This window comes from Pecten maximus, chromosome 13, assembly GCF_902652985.1.
Source record: "Pecten maximus chromosome 13, xPecMax1.1, whole genome shotgun sequence".
In the NCBI taxonomy this organism is placed as follows: Eukaryota; Metazoa; Mollusca; class Bivalvia; order Pectinida; family Pectinidae; genus Pecten; species Pecten maximus.
Window position 1 is genome coordinate 583,671 of NC_047027.1, and position 11,502 is coordinate 595,172.

The 11,502-nt window shown below is 36.1% G+C and overlaps 2 protein-coding genes across 2 annotated transcripts; one reads left to right on the top strand and one right to left on the bottom strand.

Annotated features, from left to right (window-relative positions):
• Positions 1 to 6,161: 6,161 nt before the first annotated feature.
• On the bottom strand, positions 6,162 to 7,864 carry LOC117341310. Its single transcript, XM_033903164.1, has 2 exons — positions 7,249 to 7,864; positions 6,162 to 6,337 (listed from the first exon to the last, which is right to left on the bottom strand). The coding sequence occupies exons 1-2, from the start codon at positions 7,444 to 7,446 to the stop codon at positions 6,197 to 6,199; spliced, it is 339 nt and encodes a 112-aa protein (XP_033759055.1). The 5' UTR covers positions 7,447 to 7,864; the 3' UTR covers positions 6,162 to 6,196.
• Positions 7,502 to 10,264, top strand: LOC117341346 (putative uncharacterized protein DDB_G0271982). The gene is made up of 2 exons (XM_033903204.1): positions 7,502 to 7,534; positions 9,968 to 10,264. Exons 1-2 carry the CDS (start codon positions 7,502 to 7,504, stop codon positions 10,262 to 10,264), a joined length of 330 nt encoding a protein of 109 aa, XP_033759095.1.
• The last annotated feature ends 1,238 nt before the right edge of the window (positions 10,265 to 11,502 follow it).

Below are 11,502 nucleotides of genomic sequence, written 5' to 3' on the forward strand. Positions count from 1 at the left end.
CCCACGTGTACCGCGGCGCGGGAACGAGAACCACGAGGTCATGGCGGCGTCAAAGGGTAGGCCTATACCATCCCCAGCTCCTATGGACACGAAAGGTGACTTGAAGTCAAACTAGAAATTCTTTCGTGCTCAATGGCATAATTTTGAGACTGCCACGGAACTGGCGGATAAAGACGAAAAGGTAAGAGTAGCTACCTTACTGTCTGTTATGGGAAAAGAATGTTTCCAGATATTTCAACACCTGGACATAACAACAGATAATAGAAAGAAAATAGCACGTGTTTTGGAAGCGTTACAAAAGCATTTTGAGCCAAAGACAAATGTTATATATGAGAGATACGTGTTTAACACATCGGACCAGCTACCAAATGAGAACATTGATTCCTACACTACTAGACTGAGGGGCCTAGCAGAATCGTGTAGTTTTGGACAGTTGCAAGATGAATTGCTACGCGATCGACTTGTCTTGGGAACTAAGGACATAGCAGCAAGATCCCGTATGCTACGAGAGTCGGACCTCACACTGACAAAAGCAGTTACTATATGTAGAACAAGTGAAATGACTGAAAATCAATTAAAGAAATTCCAGTCAACTGAGGAGAAAGTTCAGTATGTGAAGGGTCCTCACAAATCAAAACACAAAAAAGAACAGAACGATGATAAGAAGAAAAAACATTCTACAAAGCAGCACTCTCAGTCCAGATCTAGTTATCAACAACATCGGTCCAATCATAACCCACACTCTTCGCGAACATGCAAATACTGCGGAGACTCGCATGAGTGGGACAAGCGGAAGTGCCAGCATATGGAAAAACATGCAATAAGTGCGGTAAACGAAATCATTTTTCAAGTATGTGCCTTGGAGCTAAAGTACACAGAGTTGAGGACTCGGACGATTCTGACGAATCACTGTTCAACATTAAATCAAAGCATGGTAAACAGTGGTTTGTTGATGTAACTATGACAATTCCAGATACAGGGGCTACCTCGGTGATTAACTGTCAAATGGACACTGGGTCGACTTGCAATTTAATTAGTCGTCTCGAGTATGGAAAGCTGGCGCAGGATTTGAATCCATTACTAGAACTGAGTAAAGTTCGCTTGAAACTGTATGACAACACAAGACTACAACCCATTGGAAAATGTGACATTCGATGTCAAGTGGGTAAGGTGACCCAAACTCTGGAATTTCTGGTTGTGGATGTTGAACAGACACCGCTGTTATCTGCCGAAGCGTGTGAACTATTAGGATTATTGACTGTCAACTCGGTGAATTGTGTCAAATTGTCAGATAAGCCATTAACCCTGCATGACATAATGAATGAATACAGTGACCTGTTCGAAGGCCTTGGTCAATACATAGATCCGAGATCTGTAGATAAGCCCCGCCCCCTTAGATACTGTTGCTGTGCGCCCCAAGCTTTATCAAAGATGGCGGCCGCTCCAGCAGCAACAGACTCGCTGAAAAAAATTCCAGACAACATATCGCCTTCCTTTCTACCCGATAGTAAATCTTTATCAGATAAAGTGCTGCAGAAGGGTTTAAACTATTTTAGTCAAGGATATATCCACAATATAAAAATCAAAGAGACTGAGAATGACGTAAGAGTTGATGCAAGATGCTGGCGTTCAATGCGAAAATCTGAGGAACCACATCGGCTTCATGTTGACATCGGGACAGAAACGATTTCGCAGTCATTTTGTTCTTGTAAAGTTGGGTAAGTACACGTTTTACAAATATGATATAATGTAGTCTGATGCTATTTCAAGAGTACTCTACGGAAGGTATTAATTATTTTAAAAGTTCTTGGAATTTATTGAATCTATGCAGTAACTATTTTTAAAGATGGCGTCGTAAGCAATTTCTGGTTATTGAACCTTTGTTTTAACTTCACGCCATCAGTTTACCTGTGATGACCATTTCGGGCCTTTGTGCCAACCTAAGATCACCACTTATACACAAGTGTCACGCGTTACCTGGTCGAGAAAATCAGCCAGGTATGACAAATGTAAGCGGGTGTGCGATGTCCTTGTGTAATTAGGTGTTTACGACAGCGGATGAAATAATTATCGTACAGGTGTCACATCCCACACAATGTTATAAAATCATTTACTATCATTTTGTAAGAAACAATAAACTAAGCATTAAATTACTGAGATATAACCTATATAATATCATTATAAATTTATACACATTTATCATGAACATAAATTGTTCTTATTGTAAAAGTTCATTGGTATTGATAATAGAAATAGGCTAATTCCCTGCGATTTAACATGAGATGGGGCTGTTATGGAATCTAAAGAAAATGTATATTATGCATAAAATTTCATCATTTTGTAGACAATATCCAATCATTATTGACCTGATACCCACTATAGCTAGTAAATAATTATTCAACATTCCTTTTTTATTAATACAACCAAAAACTGAATACTGGCTGTGGCATTTTTTGTTCTATTTGAGAATAGTTAATTTTATGATTTACTGACTTAATTTAAAGTAAACTAACTTTGAAATATACAAAAAGGATTGAAATGCTACATGTACATTGCACCGGAAGGATATGATTTATTTATTTATTTATTTTCAATTTATTGATATTGATAGGGGCTAACAGCCTGCATTTGTAATTTATCCTAATAAAATATTACATGTAATTAACAATATAATTCCTCAATACTCTTAAATATATGTTAACAAGAATCATCTTACGTATAACTGTACTTACACTTGATGTATTTTTACTAAGTACTAGTTTTGGTATTATTATATTCGGTTTCATGTTGTCTATCATGACAATTTCATTGAAATTAATTAACTGGATATTGCAAGCATATATATATTTTCAATTAGATTAAAATAACTCGAGAGGCAATACTAGCTACCCCATTTCTCATATAGACCATTTTTTCATAACATTTTATTGGTTTCATAATAAATGAATATTGTTAAGTAATTCATTATAATAATTAATAATTGATTCTTCTGAATTTTCAGATTGAATGGCCATTGTTCACACATAGTTGGTCTTTTGAAAAGTCTGCAAGGATTTAAATTACACAACTTCTCCTGTGTACCGGACCAACAGAGTTGCACCAGTGTACCTCAACAGTGGCATGTTCCTCGAGGAGCAAAAATACAACCTGTTCCTCTGAATCAGGTTGTGGTGGCTAGGCCAAAGGAAGACAGGAAACGAAAACCACTGACATGTGGAGTAGATGAAAACTACAGGTAATAGTACTACACAAATTGACAATTAATTATCATTTAACTCATTGACCTATAAGAGCCAAACGAATTTATCTTTTCCCGTTGATCAGTGAGGTAATCACCAGGTACTACAAAGATAAAGTTTTAAATAAATTGAATTGAGAATCAATGGCACCAAATAAGTGATGCCGTTGAGCAGCGAGGTAATCACCAGCTACTACAGGTATCTAAAGAAACTCTAAAAAAATCACCGTTTTTTCAGTGAGTTATCAACTCAATATGTCCATACAGAAAACATATTTTTCAGATTTCAGATTTCAGAATGCAATGATAATCCAAAAATAGCTCTTCTATAAACAAATGAAACAAAGCAATTCTTTATGAAACATAACATCTTTTTTTTTAATTTGATCTATTTTTTAAATAGTAAAATGTTTGGAAATTGTGTGACATAAAAATCATCTGTTAATATCATATTTCTCCTGCAGATTGCCAGAAGTCACTACAGCAGATAAATTAAAGCTGGCTGCATTGAATGGGACACCACTTCAGCATCTCATGTTTAATTCTGCACCAGAATTAACAACAGAAGTCTTTGGACAACTCCCTCTGGGATCAATTCTGTCATACCAGGTAAGTATTTCACTGTTTGTCTTTTACAAAGACATCTTGAAAAAGAGTCAAAAGGCAACAAACTGACCAAATTTCATTAATTTTTGGAAACAAATTTGTTGGCACTCTATTTGAAACTATTTTGAATGTCTTCACTTTTGCTATGAGTCTCTCGATATGAACACGGTGTTTTGCAATTTTTTGAGTTTCTTTAATTTCTGCAGTAGTCATTTGAGTGCCAGACTTGGCAAAAGGTGGGATGTTCAGGTTAAGTCCTAGGTTTTTGAGTTCCTCCTGAATTTTAAATCCCTTGTCTGCCATGATCGAGTCACCATTTTCAATGAATCCAACCTTTTTCATCTCCTTCAATGTTTCATAAAATCCACTTTCCTCGGTTATTGATTTGTCTGAAATGGCACCGGAATGTAGCTCGGACACAAATGTAACATTTCCATTTGGGTCACATCCTATTAAGCCTTTGAAAGTGTTACTTGACTTGTAGTCACTGTACATTTGACTCTGAAGTCCAAGTGCTGAAGGAGTTTGTGTTCTAAGTTCTGTTCCGTCAATCATCACTAATGTTGTTGGATAGTCTCTCTTAAATTCTTTCGGCATGTTGCTGATGATGGTGTCTCTATGAGGCCATGTTGATAACTGTCCCAACTTGAAATACATATGGGCTATCCATGTATTGAATATTACCCCAGCAGATTGTGCACTTAGTCCAAATCTCATTGCTAGATCTTTGAGGCCAAAATTATGACGTAACCGACACAAAGTTAAAAACAGGGCATCTTGGTCCGACAACAGTTTTATGTCTCTTCGCCCTTTTTCGTAAGGTACCTTGTATCCAGGGGGAACAAGGAAGCTGAGCAGGGCAAGAAAACGCACATGCATTATTCCAGTGTAGAATTTGAATACGTCCTTGACCTTAGCTGTTAATAGGACGTTAAACAAAATAAACCAAACCAAACCAAAGTATCTTCCCTTCCTTCTGAAGAACTTGTTTAATGCCAAAACCTTGCACACTTTTGCTGGATTGCTGCAATTCCTCTATTTGCTGTTTTTGACTTTTCACAACTTCCTGTAGTTCATGAAGCTCTGTGGTCACTGCCAGTAGATCTAGAGGTGAAATCTCTGAAAATTAATAATTGACAATGAGTACACTTTATGACATACATTATTACATACATATATATATAATCACTCGCCATGTTATATTAATATTATTATGTGTAATAATTACTGACAAGGAACTTAAAGAAGCCACAAGTCCAAGTATCATCAGATGGATGTGGAGATACATGTGTGACCAAACCACCACCAATAACATTACCCATAGAGTTTAAGGACTTAAACCAGCAACACCACATTGACCAGGACCAAGCTACTCAAATTGAAATAGAAACTAGAGCCCAGGCAAGTTCTCAACTATGGCTTGACTCCAGAAAAAACAGAGTAACATCATCAAATTTTGGCAAGATATTAAAAAGAAAAGCAAAACCTTCTTCGTCATTTTTGGACACAATATTTGATACTAAACAAATTCATTCAGCACCATTAGAATATGGAAAACGAACGGAGAGTAGCGGAAAGAGAAAATATCTAAAACAATTCCCTTCCAGGCATTTTCATGAATGTGGACTTGTTGTGAACCCTGAATTTTCATTTCTCGGTGCGTCCCCTGATGGGAAGTTGTGTTGTGATGGCCAAAGTGGGATAGCCGAGATAAAGTGCCCATTCTCTGCACGGAACATGACAATTACGAATGCATGTGACCAGGTTCAACGTTTCTGTTTAGAGAAAGTGAATGGGAAGATGAACTTGAAAAAAAGCCACGAGTACTATGCTCAAGTTCAAGGTCAGCTCATGATCACTGGATGCGACTTCTGCGAGTTCATTGTCTACACGCATTGTGACTTGTTTGTACAAAGAATACTGCCAGACATTCCATATATGACTGACATGTTGTATAAGCTGTCAACTTTTTACAAGGAATATGCTCCTCGTTTATGAACTGTATGTTTATTTATCTAGTTATCTAATTTGATAAATAGCTTACATTTCTCTTCTGTCTGTGTCGTGGAATCAGAAGTTGAAGGTATTTGCTCCTGTGTGTTTTTGCCGCCATCACAATTTATGCTGAAAAAGAAAGGAAAATGAATTAAATGATGCATGAACAATAAAAAAATAAGCATATACCTTCATATTGATGAGGGGAAACACTATGACTGTTTATGTTTCTGTGACACATGTACATATCTAAATCAGAGACCGATATTACATGGTTAATGTGTTACCTGTAATAAAGATATATATGAATGTTCTACTCACATCTCTGTTTTCATTCAGTGGCAATTTCTTCCTCTTTTAAACATCCAATTCTGATGAATCTTTGTCAGAGTATTGCAATCTTCTCTTTGGCAATGGCCTTGCTGGAGTTGTTCTTGAGCCATCAGCTGGTAATGGATCAGGAAAGAGAGTTGATGGTCCTTTGCCTCCTTCGAAATGCTGTGAAGAAAGTTAATACTAATGTTTATTAAAGTTTAAAGTCTAACAGCCTAATCTTAATCCCAAATTGGTAGTCCTGATTTCAATTATTCTGTACCCACACACACACACACACACAATATATATATATGTATCAATGATTTCAGTTCATTTGAATCACAGGTACTTGTGGACATGATTATGATGTTTCTAATTCAAATGTTTCATTATAGATGAGTAAATAATTGTGTTACAATCGCATGCTTAATTCTAAAAAAAAATAATCATGTCCACAAGTACCTGTGATTTGAATTTGGAACATGCACAGTGTTTCTAAAATTGTGTATAATCAGACACATGAGCTTGATGGTCTGTCAATAATGATATATATAATAGCCATATCTATAATCACCCCCTGTACTGTTGTTATACTTACTAAAAATTGTTTATATCAAAGTGGGTATACTATTTTTATTGAAAGAACGTCAAACTCTTATGTCATTATAATGATACATATATTACGTTATTTGTAGTAGCTATACTGTAGGAATAAAGAAAGATTCTAAAGTTTCGTCGTTTAAGAAATGTATTTTTTACAAATCGGGAAATGTACTTCGGCTAATAGGTCATGAAAAAAATGTTATGAAACACCGATAATAATAGTATGTTAGGCTATCGTATTATCGGACAGTGCACATGCAAATATGTAGTAAAATATAGAGAACATTCACTAGTGACTAGTGTACATGTCCATGTGTGTAAGTAGCCTATATATACTGGCTATAGATTATAGGCCGATCTTCCTACGATGTATTTCAGTGCGGTAGTATCGGTACTGATGTAATATAAACACAAAACATTGCTCGATATTTCCTTGAATTACTAAGAATATAAATGTTTGAAGTAAAACCTATAGCAGTAAAAATAATTACCGTAGAGCACACTGCTTTGTGTTTGTTGATCCTGTCGACATTGAGTTGATCATGCGGTCGTCCACACGCTTTTATCCATCGTAGGCATTTATCAAGATTGGTTTTCGGCTTCGGAAATAAAACAAGTCTTGCACCATTGAGTCGTTGTGGGTATCTCTCATCTGCACTGCATGTACCCCATGCACATCGTAGAACCATGTTTGTAATTACTTCCAATGCATACGTGTGGGACAACCGTCGCTTGTGGGACAATATGGCGGACGGAAAAACAGCGGACCGGGCTGAGGTACAGGGAATTATTTGATTGGTCGATAATATCGGTTTGATTGACAGGTCGGATCTATGTATTGCCGGGAGATTATCAGATCGACATAGATCCTACAGTTAAACCGGTTCAACATCACCCCAGGAAAGTGCCTGAAGCACTTAAGAAAGACTTGCGTAAGGAACTTACAAGGCTCGTAGAGAAGGGTGTTATACAGAAAGTGACAACCCCAACAGATTGGATTAGCAGTATGGTTGTTGTCAGGAAGTCGTCGGGAAAACTCAGAATTTGTATTGACCCGAAGGACCTCAACAGCGCGATAAGAAGGTCACACTATCCTATGACAACTGTAGAGGATGACATATTCCATATATATGTGTACCATTTTCTGTCAAATAAATTACTGATGTTATAAAATATAGTCATTTGAATTTCAGACTTCCTGTAAGATTTTAGTGTGAACAATTGCATTTTCATCTAAAAAATAAAGAAATGAAACTATTTATTATAATTTTGGACGAAAAAAGGAAATAATTAAGCGTTGCTAATGTCGCTTTTGACAGAATTCCACTCCCGATCTGGTTATATGACGACTATCAAAATTGAATGTACTTAATCATTATGACAATACCATTTAATTTCTGTTAAATATATTTTCAAATATGTATTATTTATCTTGTATGATAAATGTTACTATTCAAAGAAATCAGATTTAATAAATATTTGTCACTTTTTGACAATTGCCAAAATTCCAAACATTGTCCGTCAAAATTTGTGACGTTCGCACTTGCGTGAACCCATCAAAATATCGCGTTTGTTTTTAATGCAAAATGACCAACATTAAAAACTGGTGTTAAAATATCAAAATTAACCTCTCTGAGTGACAAAAGATCACTAAAGAATACCTAAACTGTGTTAAAAGATCGTTAGAAATCTTGCGAACGTCATTTCTGTCAAACTCGTTTCCTAAAGAATGTTACGTTCGCAACGGCTTGTAGCTGGTCGATAGTTACGGCCCTTCCATTGTCAAAGTTCCTACCGCTAGGTTTGCTATCGTTGTTATATACACAGCAAAATGGCGCCGAAGAAAAAGCTGGCGGGTGATAGTTCGGGTAAGTAATTATGAACTGAATTTTGTATGTCAAAGAAAGTTACGATCGCAACAAGTGACGTTCGCAGACGAGACAGCGAATACATGCATTTGGCGCTGTTTCAAGTATTGAAATGACGACAAACTTGTTTATAAACGAATCGTTGATTCAGCGACTATGAAATATGTTATCTGAATGATATTGGAAGTCTGTTGATACACACGATAGATTGCGAACGTCTTTTTTGACCAACACTTTTATGCTAACGTCCGCGATTTGACAGCTATCTCTATTCAAAGATCGAATAATTCTGAATAAGACAACTCGTCACCGATAAACAAGGAATTCATTTTGTAAACAAGAGGCAAAGGAATCGGGAGTTTTTTTGTTTATAATCATCAATAAAAACGCTCATACTACGAAAAACTGCTCAAATGTGTTTTAAAGTGTGATGGCTAATATCTTTACAATTATATTATCTAATATTCTGGAAGTTGGAACGACCGTTTTCCTGTGTGTGGCGAGTTGACTTGGCAATTATATTTAAATGAGGTGCGACATTGAACCATCGTGACAACTTTGCAAGCACCTCATTAATAGTTTTTACGAAATATATTGGAATTTGGACAGAAATAATATTGTTTGTTTTGCATGACCGACTCGAATTCATTTTTTTTTATATATATATTTGGCACAAACATTCTGATCAGATTCACAGGTAGAACTGTTTCAAGAAATGTTCTGTAGTAGAGGTTAGCCTACAGATCATGAATTATGTTTATAAGACTAACCTCATTTACCAAAATATAATTTGTTTCATCCATATTTATTTACACCCTATTTTTTGACAAAAGCTACAAAATTTCCTAAGTAGTTGCATGATTTTTTAACAGGGCATTTGTGATCAGTAACTATGGAAATTTGTTATTCCTGATAATTTGTGGGAACATGTACTTATTAAATTAAATTAAGCCCATGTCTTTTTAAAAATGCAAGTACATACATATAAATTTAACTTTATAAATAGTTTAAAAACTGTAACATATAATGGATGTTCTTGTATGATTTGTGACAGCATGATGATGATTCATTATTTTAATTCTTGACAAAGAAATTCTTTTAAATTATTTTTAAAAAATAATGCACAACAATATTTTAATGGTAGCCTTGTTTGTATTGAAAGTTAGGTCTTTTAGTGGAGGTCTGGCGGCTATAAACTGGTATTTAAAAAAGTCAGTACATAATATTATCGTCATAAAGTCATCTCAATATCACCTTACTAAAATTCAGGAAACTACAGTAATAATATTCCTACCAGCAGCTACTAATAACACTATCTTGTGATTTCAATCAAAATCAAAAGAAAGAAAAGGCATTAGAGCAACAGCGAGCGCGGCAAAGAAAATACAGGGAAAAGAGAGAAAATGATCCTGAATTTGTAGCAGAATTAAGACGAGTGAAACCCAAACCCAAAACCAGACAGGCAATTCAGTCACAAAGAGAGTACAATCGTATGGCAAAGCAGAGAGAAAGAGAAAAGATGACATTCCAAAAAAAAGAATGGGTTAAAAGGAAAGAACGAGAAAGGAAGGCTAGGAAAAGACAGCTTAAGAAATGCAGTGTCAGTGCCCCAAGCTTGCTGCAAGGAAGTTGGAAATGACCACACATCACCCTTTTCTTCCAAAAAAACAGAATGGAACGTCACATGTAAAGCAAAAAAGGCATTACCAAAGTCTCCACGGAAATTTGCAAAAATAGTACAAAACCTTGTACGTAGCGCATCGCCAAAGAAAAAAATAGAGCTTGGAAAAAGCAAAGTGGATGAATTTGAGAAGTACAAGTATCACAGTTGATGAACTTACCAAAACAAAGATAGGGAAATTAGCACTAAGAGAACTAGCCAAGTCAGCGGTGAACAAAAGCAAAAGATTCCTTGCCAGGAAATTCAAAACCCCTAGGAGATCTCTGGCATCACTGGCAGGAATGAAGAAGAAAGGTGCCAAAAGAAATGAAGTAAATGAAGCCATTAGGAAGTTCTATACCAGAGAAGACATTTCAAGGGTTCTCCCACAGAAGCGATATTGTACGAAGGAGGGTCCAGGGTACCTAATGCAGGTGTCGATATCCGAGGCTCACGCAAAATTTAACAGAGAATCTGGGATCAAAGTGAGTCTGGGGCGTTTTGCAGCAAAGCGGCCAAGAAACATAAGGAAAATTTCGAATAAATTTCGAGAATACTGTTGCTGCTATTACTGTGTAAACATCAGAAACAAAATCTTGACCCTCAACAGACTGATGCAAGATAAATCAAAAACTCTACAAACTGAAGAGGATATCCTCAAAGTTTTGCTGTGTCCAAAATCTGACAGTGAAAGATTCTACAATGCCAATTGTGTTAATGGGACATGTGAAAGCTGTAACAACTACGCTCAGACCTTAAATGACTATTACAAGGACATTGGAAATGACAAGAAAGTAACATGGAGCAGATGGGAATACAAAGATGTAAATGGCAAGAAAAAAAGGACGCTTATCACAAAGACAGGGACAAAACAAACACTAATTGAAGAACTCTTAAAGGATGTTATACAGCCATCACAAGGAACAACAAATTTCAAACATGAACACACATACAAGTGGCAATCTATGCAGTTCAACCAGATAAAAAGTGAACTCCCAGACAAATGTGTCATGCAAGTAATGGACTTTGCCAAAAACCGAGAAATACGGTACCAAGATGAGATCAAATCTGTCTTCTACACCGTGGAACAGATTACAATGCACCCAATTGTTTTCTATTACAGGACAGATGAAGGTATTGTACGGGAAGCCGATATCATTATATCTGATGATCACAATCATGATTATCAGGCGGTGGAGCATTTCCAGTCCACAGTA

Excerpts from the sequence above, each read along its gene's own strand:
- LOC117341310 (XM_033903164.1), bottom strand. The coding sequence starts at position 7,446 with ATGGTTCTACGATGTGCATGGGGTACATGCAGTGCAGATGAGAGATAC. Across the intron at positions 6,338-7,248 it reads ACAAAGCAGTGTGCTCTACG|CATTTCGAAGGAGGCAAAGG; the intron begins GTAATTATTTTT and ends CTTTCTTCACAG.
- LOC117341346 (XM_033903204.1), top strand. The coding sequence starts at position 7,502 with ATGGCGGACGGAAAAACAGCGGACCGGGCTGAG. Across the intron at positions 7,535-9,967 it reads AAACAGCGGACCGGGCTGAG|AAAGAAAAGGCATTAGAGCA; the intron begins GTACAGGGAATT and ends CAAAATCAAAAG.